Consider the following 20,890-nt stretch of genomic DNA (forward strand, 5'->3'; position numbering starts at 1 on the left):
TTGTTTTTACCAGTTGCACTTTTGTAAGTATTTGATTTTTATCCATTTTATTTGCAGTAATGCACTAGGTGCTTGCGCCTTCCTGTCTCCTTGTTTTTAAATACTACACTTTGGCTTGCGCCCCCCGTCTGTTCCTTTTCATCAGTACATTTCACAATGCCATCAGAAACTTGATGAATGTCATTCAAGTCCTTCAAAAAAAATGTTTTGCTTTTATCATTTAATTATGATCATTGGATTTTCCTGAATGAAAACCACATTCCTTGTTAGTATTTTGTTAGTTCGATAAAAAAAATGTATATTTGTTTATTGATTTCTTACAAGTACTTATATAGCGCTGACAATTTACGCAGTGCTTTACATATATGCTTTACATATATTTATATCAGTCCCTATACTGCTCCTTTGAGTTTCCCCATCACTAAGATCAGAAAAATGTATAAATGTTCCTAAAACAAATAAAACATTTATTTTTATAGAAATGGCCATATAGAAGTCAATTTACTAAAACTGGAGAGAGCAAACTCTGGTGCAGCTCTGCATAGAAACCAATCCGATTCAAGGTTTTATTTTCAAAGCTTGAACAAGCTGAAGTTAGAAGCTGATTGGCTGCCATGCACAGCTACACCGGATTTTTCACTCTCCGGTTTTATAGTCTTGTGTGTGTATATGATCTTTGTCTTTGCTAGCTCTAGCCTTGGTGTTCTTCTGAAATCCCGATACTAGGTAATCCTGTCTGTACCTGATTATTACACATTTTTGTTGTTTTTGCAATTTTCTGGCTTACTAGTTTCTACAAAACCGCTTCCATACCTGCAATTGATTTGCAGCAGATTTAGAAAGGCATTTCTGAAGGTGGAGTAAAAAAATTCCTTTGCAAGAGATTTCCATCCACATTTATCCCTTTCTAAAATGAATCAGTTTCTTTGTACCAAAAATATCTCTGTAAAGACTGTAGCGTTGCACCCCATACAGAGCTTAATTAGACAGAGTCTTCTATTTTGCCTTGCCATTAAACAGCTTTAACAAGGAGGTGATTAGGAGGCAGCGGTCCTGTATACTCTCATAATAAGGCTTATTAGGGAATCAATTAAATAACACTAGTGTTGCCCTTAACGACCAGTTAGGTGTGGGCTTGCATTTTCCGACATGCACTGGAATGTCAGCTGGATTTTGGTTACTATAGGCAACATAAATTCTCCATGTCCCACTGAAGTTTATTTAACCACCTCAATACACCGCACTTTCACCCCCTTCCTGCCCAGGCCATTTTTCAGCTTTCAGCGCTGTCACACTTTGAATGAAATTTGCGCGGTCATGCAACACTGTACCCAAATTACATTTTTAATAATTTTCTTTACACAAATAGAGCTTTCTTTTGGTGTATTTAATCACTGCTGGGTTTTTTATTTTTTACAAAAAAAAAGAAAAAAAGACTGAAAAAAAAAGTTTTTCTTAGTTTCTGTAAATTTTGTATATAAGTAATTTTTTTTTTCCTTCACTGACGTGCGCTGATGAGGCGGCACTGATAGGCTGCACTGATGAGGGAGCACCGAAGGGCACTGATGAGGCTGCACTATTATTCTGCCCTGATGGTTACTTATAGGTAGCGCTATTATGCCGAACTAATGAAAAACTGATAGACGGCACTGGTTGGGAACTGATGGACAGCACTGATGGGAATTGATGGACAGCACAGATGAGCAGGCACTGATTGACACTAAAAGTCAGCACTAACTGGTACCAGTATTGGTCATTGATTTGTGTCACTGATTTCTGTCACTGATGGGCACTCATGGGCACTGATTGGTGGCACTCTTTGGCACTGATTGCTGGCACTGCTGCAGCTTTCCTGTAATCAGGGCATTAATAATTAGTGCCCTAATTACCTTCCCTGTTCTCCCCTGGGAGGAGATGCCACTGATTGGCTCTCCTCGCCACACACTCTGTCAGTGTGAGGCGAGGAGAGCCGATATATGGCTCTTCCGTGTTTACATGTGACCGGCTGTGATCGGACACAGCCGATAACATGGTTAAAGAGCCATCATGTGACATTCACCCAGAACGAGAGCCGCACCGGCCCTCTGTCATTTGAGGGTGGGTGGACGGCAAATGGTTAACTTTACGTTCTACACCAATAAAATTAATGGTGAGTGACTTGTATAGCGCTACCTATGCGAACTGAATCGCTTCAGGGCGCTTTCTTGCCACCAGAGTCCATCTGCGGCTTTGCATGGTCCTTACCCCGTAATGGTACGCAGCCAAGGGATCCTGACAAAGGGTTATTTAGTTCACCTTTACCAAAAACTGCTTATGCAGATAAGGGGTGTCTGTAGATAAAAACAAACAGTGCAGTACTGAATAAAGTTGTATAATGCCCTTGCCATAGGTGTAGGCCATTTACGTACCGTACCTCCTGAAGCCTGGTCAAAGAACTCCCGGAGATGGCATGATCCTGTCCTGCCTTGCTGCTAGGAAGTTTCTCAGACACTCCCAGCCATTACAGATCAGACCCACCATCACAGACGCAACCCAGCCCCCCCCCCCCCGCATACGTGTTGTCCACTATCTTATCTGAGTTCAGAGCTACAGGGATAGGGAGAGAGAGCATGTGAGGGGGTTTGAATTAGCTGGAAGTGACTTAACCTCCTAGTTGCCATCTCTGGGAATTTTTTCGCCAGGCTTCAGGTAGCTTCAGCTATCTAAATAAATGTAAGGCAGCACAGTGGTGTAATGGGTAGCACTCTCACCTAGCAGTAAAAAGGGTCGCTGGTTCAAATCCCAACCATGACACTACCTGCCTGGAGTTTGCATGTTCTCCCTGTGCCTGCGTGGGTTTCCTCCAGGTACTCCGGTTTCCTCCCACACTCCAAAGACATGTAGGTAGGTTAATTGGCTTCTGTCCAAAATTGGCCCTAGTATATGAATGGGGACCTTGGATTGTGGGCTCCTTGAGGGTAGGGACCAATGTGAGTGTGCAATGTACAGGGGTTGGGGCAATTGTAGACACTCACTCTGGATGTACTGGTGTCTTTTTTCAACCTTACTAACTATGTAACTATGACCCACACCTGTAATAAGGGCATTATTCAACTTTGTTTTTATCTAACGGCACCCTTTACCTGCATAGGCAATTTTTTGGTAGAGGGGATCTAACCCTTTAGGTCACAGGTAAAGACAGTAAGGACTAGTGTTTGAAAACTAGAGGAAGAAGAATGTGGAGATGTTGCCCATGACAACCATTCAAGTTAAAGGAGTTATCCACTTTTCACAGTTACATAATTACTCAGGTTGAAAAAGTACAGCTCATCAAGTTCAACCAAATCTAAACCGGAAAAAATGAAAACCAGCTGACATGACAACTAGTAATGACTGGCGGATTCTTGTTACTTAGAGCTGTTCATGCAGGTGTCTGCGAGCAATGCCAGAAGATGAACTTAAAAAAAATAAAATTGAACACCGAGTTCAACCAAATGGCTCAAATAAATGTACTTTGTAGAGTGAAATTGCAGAACAGTCACAAATCTTTGGTGAAATCTTCCTTTGCAATGTGAAACATCTTATTCGCCTTTGATAAATCAACCCCTGTGTGTCTGGGCTCTCCTTACAATGTCTGTGGGGAGAAAATGGACAAAGTGCAACCTGCTATTTGTATGCTGGGAGTGTGGTCTAGCACAGTGGGGAGCCTCTGGAGGGGAATGGAGATGTGTGTACGGAGGGAAAGAAAAGTAAAAAGCCTGATGTATATGTGCTGAAGGTGGACTCTCTCTCTGGAGAAACCATTGTGCATGCTGGGTGTGGTATCTCACTAGAGAAAGAACTATCGTGTGCTTGAGGTGGGACCTCACTTCGGAAAGACCTATATGTGTGTTGGAGGTTGGAACTCACTGGGGAAAGACCAACCTGTATGCTGGAGGTTGGATTTCACTGGGGAAAGACCTATATGTGTGTTGGAGGTTGGAACTCACTGGGGAAAGACCAACCTGTATGCTGGAGGTTGGATTTCACTGGGGAAAGACCTATATGTGTGTTGGAGGTTGGAACTCACTGGGGAAAGACCAACCTGTATGCTGGAGGGTGGATTTCACCAGGGAAAGATCTATATGTGTGCGTGAAGTCTGATCTCACTAGTAGAGCACACTGTTCAGTTAAATTCAAGACTGGAGGCAGAATCCTCCAGTTACCATAAGAAATTGGAGCTTATACCTTCTATTATATGATATAGCTTTGGATCAATAACCAGAAACATATCCAGCTCTATTTTATGCACTCTACCATGTTGGCTACACCTTGTACCTGTAGAACAGTGGTTTTCAACCTCGGTCCTCAAGTACCGCCAACAGGCCATGTTTTGGGAATTTCTCTTAGCTGTCCAAAATACCAAGCCATTGACTCTGATTTAAAGCACATGTGCAAGATAATGGAAAACCTGAAAGCATGGCCTGTTGGGGGTAATTGAGGACTGAGGTTGAGAACCACTGCTGTAGAAGACCACATTTTCACTGCCCTTTTTTTTTATTGTTTTTTTTTATCAGAATGAGTTTTATTGAGTTTTGTAAGCAAGGTACAGCGAACCTCCATGCAAAGCATTGGTATGTACAAATATTACAACAAAAGAGAGCATGGAGCCGCATCCATCGCACAGCAGGGGTCTGGTGCGTGCTGGTTCACCCTTCTAGGTCCGATTTAAGCCTGAATTTTGCGCTGAATTCGGACCTGCAATAACACATTTTTCCTGCAAATTGCATCAGACCTGCTGCGGAAATGTGTGAACCGGCTCCATAGAAAGCTGGTCACAATTTCCTGCTATGCGAATTGGATGCAGGGAAACCCAGGTACAGGGCTGCATGCACAAGATTGTGTGCATGACTGTTTAAAAACTGACTTCATATGACGCCCGCCCAGAACAAGAGCCACCCAACATGGCCATCATATGATGACCGACGAGCGATAAGCGGTTAATAATGTCATGGAAAAACCTGCAGACTCTCCCATTGAATTTGTAAGGACTCACAGAGCTCTGAGAATGAAACCTCCTGACAGCTCCCCCAGGGACATAGTATGTTGTATCCAGAGCTTCCCTCTGAAAGAAGAAATACTTAACCAGACCAGAAAGAACGATCAAATTATATTCAACGAAAGCACAATCACTCTATATCAATACCTGGCTCTGCAGAATAGGAGGGCCATGCGACCCCTGCTGGGCGTCCTCAGAGAAAAAGGCATAGTATAAAAATGGTGCTTCCACTTTGCTTTACAAGCCACTGCACATGGGAAACAATATGTCCTGCAAATGCTAGGTGAAATACCCGATTTCTGCACCCTGTACTCACACCAAACACATCCCCAGCCAAACCATCGATGGAGAAGGGCAAGTTTGATAAACAATCAGGCACAGGCGTAAGCCACTCATCATTCTCCTCTAAACGATCTAAGCAACTTGGATATCGCGACTAAACCTGAGACCGGGCCCACACGGTAAACCACATTCTGAAAACGGAAGAAACACTCGCTATAGTTCCATCAAAACATGGTCTGCCTGGTTCCAGTTCAAATATTCTGTAGCATTAGATAGTCTTTCACAGACCGAATATATACAGACATTTGACCACTATATATCTGTTGTTTATATCCCACCAATCAGGGATTGGAACTATACCTGACACCCCCAAGGGGGTACTCCCGACCCCTACCTGACCCTGTGTACTTTTCCTTTTATTGTTTAGACCATATAATGTCTTTTTATTTTCAGTCTTATTTTCTTTTTGATCTAATGAAGCCCCGACTCTTCCGCTGCTTCTTGAAACCAATGGGCTTCCTCATAGCGAACGAAGAATACTAATGCTCAATTATAAATGCAACAGTTGTTGAAGATGTTAACGATATTATACATCTATTTGTACCAAGCTCATATGTAATTAGTTTACCTAATACTGAATTTATGTTATAAACTGCTGCATTACTTTATATGTTCTTTAATTTTGCTCAATAAAAATCTTTATTGGTAAAAAAAATAAAAATAAAATAAAAAGAAGAATTCAGGATAGTACTGAGGGGAGGAAGGGAGAGGGGTAGGTATGGAAGGTCCCATTGGACCCATCTGTCAGTGGTGTCCATCTTGCTCTGAGCAATCAATAACAGTGAGAGGAGTGTCCGGTCTAGGCGTAAGTGCTCATTGTAGTCCGGCCATGGGTCTCAAACCTTCAAATATTTTGCATAGGTATCAGTGGGTATGAAGGATCATTTTTCATGTTTCATGTTCTCCATAAGCCTTTTGACATCTGCAAAATGTATTGATAGGATGTCTTCAGGCTTTCACTAGTGTCTGCCAGAAACTCAAACCCCACCAGCTCTCTCTGATGTTTATTTAGGTGTGGCATAGGCTTATATAAAGGCTTCCCATGACTTAAGTCTCACATGATGAGATCTGACAAATGATCGTCCTTTTTTTATTTATTTATTTATTTTTTGGATGCTAGTCTCCATATCGAAAAACAAATAGGTTACTAAAGTACGAAAATTCTCAAATAAAAATTTGGAAATTAATGTATTTGTGTTGTATTTTCAGACAAAAACTATGCTGTGTACTAACAATCAGATTATCATATGATTGCATCAAAAGCAGTATTTTTTGTACAATGTTCTGATCATGTGTACAGTGCTTTACTCTTTTTTTTTTTTTTTTTTTTTTTTATGTATTCTTATTATTATGTAGAGTAAGGAAGGTTTGTAACCATCTTTGGCAAATTGCAGAAATCCCTCCAAAGTGAGGGGATTCCTGGTTGTCATCTGGTGCCCTCATTGGAAGATTTCCCCTCTGTTCCTGTTCTGGTGACAACCCACAATTTAGCATTTTCTTTCACTCTTGGTGATAATTATAAATAGATCAAATAGAGAGGACGAATCTCCCTAACCGGGGCACAGACAGCAATGAAACCCGGATAGGTGTTCTAATCCCTCTCCACTCTATCCAAAACGAAAGAAAAAAGTTAGCCTTTTATACTTCTACGTAAACCAAGTTTACTTAGTGAACCTTTTTATGCATTTTTTTTCAAGGTTATCATATTTCCCCTTAATTGCTTCTTCTCAGTGGAGATTAAAGTAGAAGGAATTTATGAAGTACCGTCATTTTTACATGACAGGCCTGTAAGTGAATTCCCGTCACTGCATGTTCAAAGCAATAACCAGACCTTTACTGCACCAGTACACCTACTGGTGAACAGGATCTGCTTACCAGTAAAGGCTGGTGGTCTGGTCAATATGTTGAGCCCATAGGAGTGAATTGAGATGAGTTGGAATTAGCCAGGCCTCATACATTTTACAAGCCTGACATGTAAAAATGGCAGTACCCAATATCCTTTTGTAGAGAGTAATTTGTATTCAGGAAACGTTCCCTGAAATCTCCTCACCTGTAATCGGGATCAGTAGTGACTGAAGGCAGCACTTCTCTTCTTCTAGAAGTCATTGTGTTACTTTGGAATTGATTTTAGAGCTTCTTTTTATATTCTGTCTGCATCAAGATCGGCTCAGACACCACTCTCCGGTCAGAAACATAGAACTTACTTTCTGACTTTTGTAGACCTCTGATGTGAGACCTTCATTGGGGTCACCTGGACAAAGTTTGGATAAAACCAGCACATTTTTGGTATAATTGCTATAATAAGGTCCAGCACCCAAATTTGCTGAGCCTTCCACTAATCCAGCATAGAAAATGAAGTGATTATAAACATAATCTATACATTATAAATGACTTTTGTTCTGTATGTGTTCATAGTTATTTCATATCTCAGGTTGATGCATGGAAATAGTCATTGTCTTATTTTTTTTTTCTGCTTTTTTCTTTCAGGGGACCCCTTAGGAAACGAGGCCCTATCTCTATGCCCCCCTCTGACTGAAGAGGGAATGGTCTGTCCGGGGACATCGTAGAACCAGCCTCCATGTGAACACGGCCGTGTCCCATGAACATCGGGCAGCTGGGGGCGGAGCCCGCCTTGGTCTCTTCTGATTGGTTCTGGATGGAATTACGTTGAATGGACCAGAATCTTAGCGGGCTGGACTGCTTGTCAGAGCCAGATGAAAAAAGGTAAAAAGCTCCATACATTGTTAGTCACCTGAGATTGCTTCTCTAGGGCTGGTAATGGAATGCATGCGTCTAGTCTGGAATGTAGGCAGTCACACTAGATCAGTTACTTCATGTTTTCTATATGCAAGCTGGAGTGTCTGTGCACCCAAGACAATTTCCCATCATCAAGGAGTGTTCCGAGCCCTAGAGATATTTCATCTGCATTTCATAAATGTACATGTGAGAAGCTGGCTTGCTGTACTGTAGAGTGAAACAGCCAAAAGCAAAGTTTAAATACAACACACGCCACCTAGTGGATGTCTGATGCAGACCCTTATTTAAAGCGCCCTGTATCAAGCAAGCATGTACCTGTAAAAAAGTGACATACTTACTTTTCCTTTGCTCCCACTGAAAGATATGGTCTCCCAAAGTTCACTAGCAAACCAGTGTCCACCTCCTGAGTCTCCTACAGTTCTCGCTGGTTCTTTGCATTGACCTTCACATCAATATTTGAGACAGTAGAGACATGTAGGTCATCGGGAGAAGCCAGTGGGAGCTGCAAGGGACCTTGGAGATCAATACTCCTGGAAGTACTGCAGCTAGTGAGTAGCATAATAGCCAGGCGGTTAGTATTTTCAGAAGGAGACTAGCAATGGAAGTCTTAATCTGTATTTCACAATGGGTTGACATTAAAACATTTCTGCAAAGATAATAAGTGAACTGCCAGTCCTTCTGAAAAGACTAGTTGTCTGGCCATTGTACTAAAACTGTTATTCTGATACACTGCAGGTCGGGATTTCTGCCATCTCCCTGACTTTGCCGGCTGTGCGTTCATTAGTATTCAGTGAGTCAGAAAGTCTTAACTACAGAGGCAGCCAAGCAGTTTGCATTTTTAGAAAAAGATCGTCAATGGCAGTCTCCATATTTCTATCAGTACAGGTTTTTTTTTGGTTTTTTTAAGGGGTATAGAGAACATCAAGTTCAAGACAACATATATAAAAGATTTAATGACATTCTTGGATTATGGACTATGAAAATATTTCAGGATCTTATCGGAACATTTTAAAAATGGAATATAAGTGAGCGATATTCTTCAGCACACAGCTCATTGCTAATGCAGTAGTCCAAGCAAGGAATCCTGCTGATAATTCTAAACCTGCTGCTCCTTAAACTATTCAGTTCCAGAGAAGAGCATGGAGGCTGCCATTATTGATCTCTTTATAAATATGACAGTTGCCTGGCTGTTATGCTGACCCTTTGGTTTCAGTACTTTCTGTGTCACTGACCCAGAATGAGTAATTAGATAAGGAACATCAGAAGTCCTATTCTGAATACTTGTTCTTGATTAGTAACTCAGAGGGACAGGCCAACATGATAGCCAGGCAGCCGGCATTTTATTTGAAGGTCAGTTGTTCTTGCTTCATATACAAAGAGAAACGATGAACAATGTATCCACCCAAAACCACACACGCTATAATACTTATTTAGCCTAGGAGGTTGTAATCAAGATAAATACTTGCCTTACACCTCATCCTGTAGCAGCTGACGGATCGGCCTTTTCCTCTCCTGGTTCAGAATGTGGATGGACGCTCAATGTCATCATTTACAGTACAGGACCCCCAGGCCTGCATTGTATGCGATGTTAGTGGGGTGTCAGTCGAACAACTAGTTAAAGAAAGTGACTTCAGGGAACTGGTCATCCAACAGAGAGGAAACCTGTGGGGACATTGTGTAAGGTAAGAAATGCAAAATGATCCATATATCCGGTATGAATGAAAGTGGGAGGCCCTATCCTTATTTATTTTTATGGACTGCCCAGACGGCTATGGGAAGGGGAGGCAGAGCTTACCCAAGACGGTGCTGTCATGTTTGTGCTAAGAAATCTAGTTTTCTTTTGCAGGTTAAGAGATGTAGACATACACTATATTGTCAAAAGTATTGAGACACCTGCCTTTACACACACATGAACTTTAATGGCATCTTAGTCTGTAGGGTTTAATATTGAGTTGGCCCACCCTTTGCAACTATAACAGCTTCAACTCTTCTGGGAAGGCTGTCCACAAGGTTTAGGAGTGTGTCTATGGGAATGTTTGACCATTCTTCCAGAAGCACATTTGTGAGGGCAGGCACTGATGTTGGATTAGAAGGCCTGGCTCACAGTCTCCGCTCTACTTCATTCAAAAGGTGTTCTACTGGGTTGATTTCAGGACTCTGTGCAGTCCAGTCAAGTTCCTCCATCCCAAACTCACATGTCTTTATGGACCTTGCTTTGTGCACTGGTGCTCAGTCATGTTGGAACAAGAAGGGGCCATCTCACAAAGTTGGAAAATGAAATTTTCCAAAAGGTCTTGGTATGCTGACACCTTAAGAGTTCCCTTCACTGGAACTAAGGGACCAAACCCAACCCCCGAAAAACAAACTCACCCCTTCCCCCTCCCCCCACCAAATGATTTGGACCAGTGCTTAAAGCAAGATCCATAAAGACATGTATGAGTGAGTTTGGGGTGGAGGAACTTGACTGGCCTGCACAGAGTCCTGATCTCAACCCGATAGAACACCTTTGGGACACATTTGAGTGGAAACTGCAACCCAGGCCTTCTTGTCCAACATCAGCGTCTGACCTCACAAATGCGTTTCTGGAAGATTGGTCAAATATTCCCATAGACACACTCCTAAACCTTGTGGACGGCCTTCACAGAAGAGTCAAACCTGATATAGCTGCAAAGGGTGGGCCAACTCAATATTGAACCCTCCGGACTAAGACTGGGATGCCATTAAAGTTCATGTGCGTGTAAAGGCAGGTGTCCCAATACTTTTCACAATATAGTGTATGTACCTGTAACTATTGTTAGTATTTTAAATTAAGGTGACTTTTTTTAAAGTATGCCGCTTTTTTATAAGACAGTATTAAAAGCAAAAAAAAAGGTGTGCGAAGTGTAAGCAACTCATAGCAGCCAATGTAGTTTTCTCCTGTCATGTCACCTTTCAGAATAGACTAAGTTGGTCCATGAAATGAATTGTTGATTGGCTGCTGTGAGTTACTATGCTTACTGTAGGCATCGGTCTACGCACACTGGTAGCTTGGAAAAAAAATGTACTTTTTTAAGTTGCAGCTCAGAGTAATGTTTTGGTCTGTGGCGCTCTGCTTGAAAATGATTGGAGTCATACTGTGCGTGTGCCAACGCTGACCGTTCCATCGTTATGATGTACGCATAGTAATGAAAGCTACTCTTGGATCATAGGAGCAGAGCCGTTTTTGTTTGTGATTGAGATCTGCTTTTCTATCATATGTGGATGATGACAAATCTGACAGCAAGGGTTTGAACTTTTTAACATTCTCCCACGCGTTTAGAATTGTTCTAGCTGGAGGAACCTATACATGTGGGGTTTTTGCTAAAAGGGTTATTTTCTTCTGGGATGGAGTTATGTTATAGGGTTAGTTTAGATACAAATAGAACTTGGGACGCTGGAGTTATATAAATGTTTGGCGGTCTGGATGGCCCGCTATAAAAACATTTACAGTACATTACTAGCGTTCGTTTTATATGTGGAGGTTAAAGTCTACCAGCCACTTTATCTTCTGAAAACTGAACTAGGGTTAGGCAACATATGGATTGTCTGAATGACTGTCTTTTACTAACAGGAAGGAACTGTTGTAATTACACGTTGGCTTATTTCTGCAAATCACAGTGATGGGAGGCATCGTTCTGAGCTGTCAGCCGTCTTGAAGGCACTCTATTTCTAGTTTACCGGTTTGGGATTACTGCATGCATAGCAAAAGCTAGCTAACACTTGCAGGTTTATAGGCTTTACATACAGATATACAATAGTATTCCTTTACAGTACCATGGCTTTACATGCTTGCCAGTAAAACCCTCTGCTGCTGAAAACAAAGGTTGAATCACATTGCAACTCTTCTTGTGTTATTGTAGTGTGCTTATCTTCACTTTAGGCCCCTAAGGCAACCTGCCGCTTGCTGTACGACAGTTCAATACAAGCTTTGAAAATGTAGGTAGCTTGAGAATCATTAATTTCATGCCAGGGCACGGCGTCATGTTCACATCTCAGCATGCTCTGCAGTCCAACAGGCTAGAAGCATGGAACAATCTGTCACGAGTAAATTTATAGTTCTTATTTATATAGAACTAACATATTACACAGTGCTTTCCAGAGAACCCCAAAGTCACTTATCTACACTGTAGACATAGGGCAACCTTTTTCAACCAGGGTGCCTTGGCAAAATGCCTACAAATTGCCCAGAAATTGTATACAAGCCATCAGGTGGATTAAGCGTGCCTTTTAGTTATACAAAGCCACAGGTTTTCATTGTTGCACCATTACAACCTTCTAGCCACCTCCTATCAACCATTGATTTCATCGTTTTGATAAGGAGGATGTCAGGTGCCTGCACAGTGGCGGGCCCACTAATTATCAGAGCGGCCGCTTATTGGGGGCCGATATTCAAATTTTTCAAATATTCTGTCAGGCACTTACCGATATTGGTCAGACCTCCTCCACCTGTCCCTGTGCGGCGCTCACTGCAGTCTCTGCCAATCTGTCAGCAGTGCGGCGGGCATCAGAGGGATGACATCATCTCTCACTGCCCGCCTTGCATCCCTGCTGTTGCCTTCCCTACAGCACTGCTGAGAAGACTGCTCTTGACAGAGCTGCAACCGTGGGCAAGCAGAACGATAGTTACGTCATCTCTCACCACCCGCTCAGACGCAGAGGAGAGGCTGCCAGAAGTAGTGTAAGTAGTGACAAGCTGCATATGGGTGGCAGGTGATAGTGGCAAGTGACAGCACCTGTAATTGGCTATTGGCCTGAGAGGTGGCCCGAAAATCGGTATCGGCCCTGAAAAGACTATATTGGTTGACCCCTAATACACAGCATCCTTGTTTGCCCCTCTCTGCCAATACTGGGGTCACATTAGCTTAGTGAGGGCAAGAAACTGAGTGAAAAGAGAAATGTTGGAATAATGGTCAGTATCAGTGTGCAAAATTTGCTTTATTATTATTATACAGGATTTATATAGCTCCAACAGTTTACGCAGCGCTTTACTATATAAAAGAGAGACAATACAGTTATAATACAATAAAATATAAGAGGATTAAGAGGGCCCTGCTCAGAAGAGCTTTCAATATAATAGGGTGGGGCAGGTGGTACAAAAGGTAGTAGCTGCGGGGAATGAGCTGATGGAAGTGGTAAAAGATTAGTTGGAGATGTGATACGCTTCCCTGAAGTGATGAGTTTTCAGGGATCGCCTGAAGGTAGCAAGAGTAGGGGATAGCTGGACAGGTTGAGGTAGCGAGTTCCAGAGAATGGGAGAGGCTCTAGAGAAATCCTGGAGATGAGCATGGGAGCAGAAGGTCTTGAGAAGAGCGGAGCAGACAGATTGGGTGATATTTAGAGACAAGGTTGGTGATGTAGCTCGGGGCAGAGTTGTGAATGGCTTTGTATGTTGTGCTTAGTATTTTGAATTTAATTCGCTGGGTGATTGGGAGCCAGTGTAGGGATTAGAGGAGAGGGTTGGCAGACACTGAGCAGTTGGTAAGGTGGATGAGACTGGCAGCAGCATTCATAATAGACTGAAGAGGGGATAGCCTATGAAGAGGCAGGCCAATGAGAAGGTGAGAAGGAGGTTGCAATAGTCAAGGCGAGAGATAACACGGGAGTGAATGAGGAGCTTTTAAAGATGGTTCAGAGGTGAATCCTACAAACTTTTGACAATGATTGGACTTGAGGCTGAAATGACAAGTCAGAGTCTAGGATTACACCTAGTATCCTGGCGTGAGGGGAGGGACTGATAGTTGCATTGTTGATTTTGATGGAAAAGTCAGGGAGGGGGGCACGGGTGGGGGGGAATATTATTAGCTCAGTTTTAGAGAGATTTAGTTTAAGGAAGTGGTGTGACATCTATGCTGATATGTCAGTTAGTAATGCGAGAGGAGACTGAAGGAGTCAGGTGAGGAGTCGACGGATAGATTTGGGTGTCATCTGCGTATAAGTGGTATTGGAAGCTGTGGGTAGTTATCAAGTGACCAAGGAAGGAGATGTAGATAGAGAAGAGAAGAGGTCCAAGAATAGAGCTTTGGAGACTCCCACAGAAAGGGGCAATGGAGAGGAGACAGAGTTGAAGGTTATACTGAAGGAGCGCTATGATAGATAGGCAGAGAACCAGGGTAGAGCATAACCTTGGAGGCCAAGGGAATGGAGTTTTTCGAGAAGGAGTGGGTGGTCAACAGTATCAAAGGCCACAGCGAGGTCAAGTAGTAGGAGTATGGAGTACTGGCTGTTGGTTTTAGCAGTAAGTAAATTGTTAATGAATTTTAGTAAGGCAGTTTCCGCGAAGTGCTGCGAGCGAAAGCAATGGCAAAAAGGTTATTTTCACTGAGGTAAGAGCTAAGAAGGTTGTAGACAAATCGTTCTAGAAGTTTAGAGGTGAATGGGAGCAATGAGATGGGTCTTAAGTTGTTCAGGTTGGTGGGGTCCAATGAGGGCTTTTTAAGTATGGGAGTGATCTGCGCATGTTTTAGAGAGGAGGGGAAGGTATCATTAGAGAGGGAGAGATTGAAGATGTGAGTGAGGGAGCATAGGATAAAAGAGGGTAACCATAGTAGTTGTGAGGGAACAGGATCCAAGGAACAATTGGTTAGGTGGGCATCTGAGAAAAGTTTTGTAACCTCTTCAGTAGTAACCAATTCCAAAGAGGAGCGTGTTAAATGTGCTGTTAGGCAAGGTATGTTGGGTGGGGAAGATGTACGCACAGTGGAGGTGTCCTCACGAATTGCATCAATCTTGACTTTTGAAGTGATTGGCAATCTCTTGGGCAGTGAGTGAGTTAGTGAGTAGAGGGGGTGGGGGGATGAAGCACAGAGTTAAAGGTTAAGAAGAGCCCACAGGGACTGGATGACAAGGTATTAATAAGAGAGACAAAGTAGGTTTGTTTGTCAGCATGGAGGCAGGAATTGTATTTTAGAAGAGAAGATTTATATAGGGTGACGTCTTGCAGGCATTTGGTTTTACGCCACAGTCGTTCAAGAGCACGGCAGTGTCTCTTGAGATTTCTAGTGTTGTCAGTTTGCCAGGGTTGTAACGGTCAGGGCCTGATTCTGCGTGTGGTTAGAGGAGCAAGTGCATCTAGTGATGATGAGCGTGAACCTTTGTAGACAGAGGTGGCAGAACATAGAAGAGAAGGGTTAAAGTGGCGAAGGTTCCTACAAGTAATTGTTTGCTGCTTGGAGGGATGGGTGGTTGGAGGCAGGGATACAGTGAAACTGATGAGCTTGTGATCAGAGAGAGGAAAGGGGGTGTTGGTGAGGTTGCCAGGATTTCACAGATGGGAGAATACAAGGTCAAGGGTATTACCATTGGAGTGAGTGGAAGTATGTGTCCATTGGGTTAGGTCAAAAGATGAGGTTAAGTTGAGAAGTTGAGCTGTAGTTGGGCTGTTCACATTGACAGGAAGGTTGAAGTCACCAAGAACGATGGTGGGTATTTCAGAGGAGAGAAAGTAGGGTCACCAGGCAGCAAAGTCATCAAGAAATCAAGATACCGGTCCAGGAGGCCAATAAATTGCTGCAATCCTCAGAGAAATAGGAGGAAACAGACGAATACAGTGCATCTCAAAAGAAGAAGCGGATAGAGAGGGAGGGATAGGAGGTGCTTTGTGGGGCTATAAGGAATCCAACTCCATCTCCTTTCTGTCCATTGGGTCTGGGGGAGTGAGTCCAATGGAGACCACCATGGGAGAGGGTAGCAGGAGAAGCTGAATCAAAATTTTGAAGCCAGGTTTCAGGTAAGGAGAGTATGTTAAAGCCATGAGAGATGAAGAGGTCATGTACAGATGTTAGCTTGTTACAGATGGAGCAGGCATTCCAAAGGGCGCTTGAGATTGGTGTGCTACTTTGAGGATACAGGGAGATTAAACAGAGTGGATTACGGTGGTTGTCAGAGGAGGAGGGGTATTTGATATGTGGCTTGTAGTTGGAAAATGGCAGACCAGGATTAGGAGAAATGTAAGGAGGAGGGTAAGGAAGGCAAGATGGGAGTGGGATGTGCACGAGCGCACATGTCTAATGGCCCTGGAGTTTATGTTAGCATGTGAGTGCAGCAAATGCATGCAATGATGGGTGCAGTAGTAGGGAGAGGGTAGGAGTGAGGGTGATATATGCATGCTGCAGGGTAGAGAGGAGGGGTAGAGTAAGGATAATTTGAGAGAAGACACTGATGTAAGAAGGAAGAGAAGAAGGAGCATGTTAGTGGATAGAGAGTGGGAATCTGACTTACTATAAAATAAATGTCAAATACTGGTTTACTTGTCATCTTTCAGAGTGGACCAGAGTTCTTGTTGTATCTTCATCCAGCTTTAGTTATCCAGCTTTCTTAAAACTGTGACGGTGAAACTGCACATCACTTGTGACAGAGCCACTCAGGAAAGAGACATGGTGTCTGCTCCTTGCCCCTGTCTGCGCCACCCTATAAGCTTCTTTAAATTTATAGGGAGAGTACCGTATATACTCGAGTATAGGCCGACCCGAATATAAGCCGAGGCCCCCAATTTACCCCCAAAAAACTGGAAAAAATTATTGACTCGTGTATAAGCCGAGGGTGAGACATGCCTGTCCATCCCTGTGTGTCCGTCCATCCCTGTGGGTCCATCCATCCCTGTGTGTGTGTCCATGCATCCGTGTGTGTGTGTGTGTGTGTCCATGCATCCGTGTGTGTGTGTGTGTGTGTGTGTGTGTGTGTGTCCATGCATCCGTGTGTGTGTGTGTGTGTGTGTGTGTGTGTGTGTGTGTGTGTGTCCGTGCAGCCTACCTGTGTCAAGCCTGCCTGTGTCCGTCCAGCCTGTGTCCGTCCAGCCTGCGTCCCGTCCAGCCTGCGTCCCGTCCAGCCTGCGTCCCGTCCAGCCTGCGTCCCGTCCCGGCCCGGCCCGTCCCGGCCCGTCCCGTCCCGAGCCGAGCCTCCGTCCTTCAGCTCTTCGTCGGCGGCCATTCTAGGATTCAAAAGCCGCGCCTCCGTCGGTGATAGGCGGAACACTCAATTTCCCACTGACTGCTGTTCCGCCTATCGGATGTCCGTGATAGGCGGAACACTCAATTTCCCAGCAGCCTGTGTTCCGCCTATCACGGGCATCGTCTCATCCTCGTCCGTAGTACGAGGATGAGACGATGTCCGTGATAGGCGGAACACAGGCTGCTGGGAAATTCAGTGTTCCGCCTATCACAGGCGGAGGCGGAGGCGCGGCGTTTGAATGTTAGAATGGCCGCTGTCTGTCTGCTCGATACGCTGATCGAGCAGGCAGACAGCGATGACTCGAGTATAAGCCGAGGGGGGCACTTTCAGCCTCAAAAAAGAGGCTGAAAATCTCGGCTTATACTCGAGTATATACGGTAAGCAGGCATGCATTTCTCAATTGGTCATTATAGGGTCTTATTTGAGGCACCTGAATATGGGAGAGGAGATGGCCAGGACCAGACCAGCTACAGGCACAGGCTAGGGTTGTTAAGATAATTACCTCTTGATCACTCAAGCCAAATGGGGTCGAGAATCAATTACCAGTAAGGTTGCTATTGCAGTGTTTGTTATAGAGCTAGCATTAAATATAGGCGTTTAAAGATATGGCAGCAGAAGACATTTACCAAACATGATACAGCAATGTCAGATAGTTCAGCAGAGTACAGAGTAGAGTGTACAGATGGATAGAAGACATTAACCAAAAATGATACAGCTTTAGAAGAATAAATCACTAACGTTGGATGTCCTACGAGTGCGGATGTTGCTGGGTTATGTTTAGTCCATCGTTTTGTTTTTTCCATCATTTAGAATGGGGTGTCTCGAGATGTGCACAATTTTAAAGAGTGCCTTGATTGAAAAAAGGAGTATCACTAACTAAAGCTAAAGAGTAAGCTCCAAATTTGGCATCTTGCACTTTAGGACCAGTGGCACTCTAAAGAATTTCCCTCACTTGTCCATTGTTTAAAACGAATTTTAAAGTGGACCTAGCAATAGAAACAATTTTCATAATAATGCTACCTGAAGTTGACTTGGTTTCAATCTGTTGTAATTCCCTGCAAGTCAAACTAGGCATGGGAGGGTCTGCATTAAGAGCCAACAAAGTGTACAATCGCAGACTGTTACTGGAAACTATCATAACACATATAGAGCAATTGCTGATTCCTGTATATGGATGATTATATTTCCATACACATTTCCTACACTTGCCTCAAATATGTGGTCACTGAGTTATGAAGGTTTTTGATTTGCCTTGTTTTATGCCATACAAAGCATGTAAATGCTATGGAAGTGGTGCTGCCTCTTTATATTATGTGTGGAATGTGATATGTTTTATATGGCATCCTCCGAAAAATGGCAGATAAGTGGTAAATGTAGAGCTCAGGCTTTCCCGAGTCATGGCTCTGTAGCATACAGAGGCTGATCAAACAGAGCAGTGCTGTCAGGAAAGAGTTAATAATTGCTCCCTGGACTCTGCACAGGAGCAGTACACCCGAAAGTGAACTTTAACCGTTCAAACGGAGGTGAACAAGAGGAGGCTTAGGGGTATGGAGGCCGCTGCCATCCTGCTCTAATGTTATCATATGGCCAGTAAACATAAATGCCAGGTTAGTGTGTATATATATATATATATATATATATATATATATATATATATATATATATATATATATTTTATGCATACAAGGAAGGGGTACCCGACAAAAAAATATATACAGCATAAGAATTTTATGGGAATATAACAAGGGCACACTATATCCCAAAATTAATAACTTTTTTAGGGTATCATGTAATCAAAAGGAATATTTAGGTTTGGTGACTAACTCACAACAAAGTAATAAATAAAAAAAATAATAATACATACAGTGTATATATATATATATATATATATATATATATATATATAGTAGAGTATATTACACCAGTATTATCATGGGGATTCCCCTGTGGATGAAGGAATTCTCCCAATTTCACTATTGTATTCTGACAGCAGGGGGGACTTCACTGTCAGAATACACAGCTCAGCGCCATTGGTTGTAGCTGCTAGTCAAGATGCTTTCTTCCCGGGCAGGGCAGATGAACGGTAGCTTGACAACTACAGTGGCCATTAGGGTTTCACCAATACTAGTATCGGTGCCGATATCGAGTATTTGCACAAGTATCTGTACTCGTGCAAATGCACCGATACCTGAAACTGATACTTTCAGGCTCGGCTCTTTGAGCTGTCAGTGGGTCTCCCCAGTGTTAAAGGAGTCCAGTAATTGGAGCTGTCAAAAAAAGAAAAAAAAAATCAGCCGGCAATGTTTATTACCAACATTGCTCAGCCCTGAAACACTAAACTAAAAAGAAACATTGGGGGTTATCCACTTTGCACTGCAAGTGCACTTGGAAGTAAAGTAGCTGTAGATGTGAATGGGGACATGCAAGGAAAAAAAAACAAACATTTTAGCTTGCACATGATGGATGATAAAATCAGCAGAGCTTCCCCTCATTTCAGATCTACCCCTTAGATTTAGAGCAACTGCACTTCCAATTGCACTTGCAGTGCAAAATGGATTTGCCTTTCGTAAATAACCCCCATTGTTTCCTTTTATATATTTCTGTTTCTTCATCTGCAGTACCATTGCTGACAGCTGAAGTTAAAACAAAACCGCTGCGGTAGGTATCGGTAATTGGTATCGGCGAGTACTAAAATAAAAGTATCGGTACTTGTACTCATTGTAAAAAATGGTATTGGTGCATCCCTAGTGGTCACACATGGATTGAAATTCGGCCAGTCCCTGATGAACCCACCAAATTTCAATCCATCTTTGGCCAGTATATCACATCATCTTGAAAACAAGACTTAATATGCACACATCAATGCACATACTGATGATAGGGCACATTTGTCCAATTGTTTTCTTTCAAGCCACATAGTTGAAATGGTTGTGCACATCTAATTATTCATCCAGCATGTTTCCTGAAACAATGTCCACTTTATCAAGGATGTATGTGAAGAGAACCTTCAGTCCCCTTGATTGCGGCTCTGCCCTCCTCCACCAGTTCTGACGTTTTTGATAGTCCTGTGAATGCTCTGCCTGGAACTCCTTCACTTCTCTGTTCTTGCGCATGAAAACCTGCCTATGTGCAAATCCCTGCCGAGTCCCAAAGCCCATCGTCATTCTCATCTACTCAAGAGAGGAGGATGTCCTGCCCTGCAGAATCAAGAAAATGGCACTTAAAAAAAATATTCAAATGGGGCAGAGGGAGGGGCGGGAACATTGTGTTTCGGGGTAAAGATCTGCTTTAAAGCATTTCCTTAGTAGAGAATATATAGTATATAAATATATTTATCACATGATCAGTTCCTTGGAATGCAAAAATATTCTGGTAGGCAAATTAGCTTTGACTGGTATGGTCATTAGATTGCAAACTCCTCTGGGGACAGATGTAAACAGTTCAGGATTCTCTATAAGGCTTTGAATATTTTTGCACTGTATAGGAGTTAAATAAATAAATCAAAGTTGCATAAATGTCAAATATACAACCTTCTTGCATTATGTTTATAGCTAGTTCACTGCAACCAGCCAGCCAATATTTAATTGGCAGCAACCAGTCAGAAAAAGTTTCAATTAGTGTAACAGAATTAGACTGCTAAGAGCTGTGACACAATACTGCACAGAGCTCCCGGCATTGAGAGTTACACTGTGCCGTTAGGCTAGACATACACATTAAGATAGAGAAATCAATAGATTCTGCAGTCCATGCTAAACAGGAATCTCCCCACCGGTTATTGTACTGCCCAATCAGTAATTGCATCTGATTGGT

General features: G+C 42.9%; 1 protein-coding gene across 3 annotated transcripts in view; it reads left to right on the plus strand.

Annotated features, from left to right (window-relative positions):
- Nucleotides 1-20,890, plus strand: part of THRA (thyroid hormone receptor alpha) — a 346,141-nt gene that overhangs the window by 183,510 nt on the left and 141,741 nt on the right. For all 3 annotated transcript variants that reach the window (XM_077459824.1, XM_077459826.1, XM_077459825.1), the window contains exon 3: nucleotides 7,847-8,083. In XM_077459824.1, the coding sequence (XP_077315950.1) occupies nucleotides 8,031-8,083 (53 nt within the window). In that variant the 5' untranslated portion in view covers nucleotides 7,847-8,030. The remainder of the gene's footprint in view (nucleotides 1-7,846; nucleotides 8,084-20,890) is intronic.

This window comes from Lithobates pipiens, unplaced genomic scaffold (genome assembly GCF_037356315.1).
Source record: "Lithobates pipiens isolate NorthernLeopardFrog02 unplaced genomic scaffold, aLitPip1_a1.2 Scaffold_28, whole genome shotgun sequence".
NCBI lineage: Eukaryota > Metazoa > Chordata > Amphibia > Anura > Ranidae > Lithobates > Lithobates pipiens.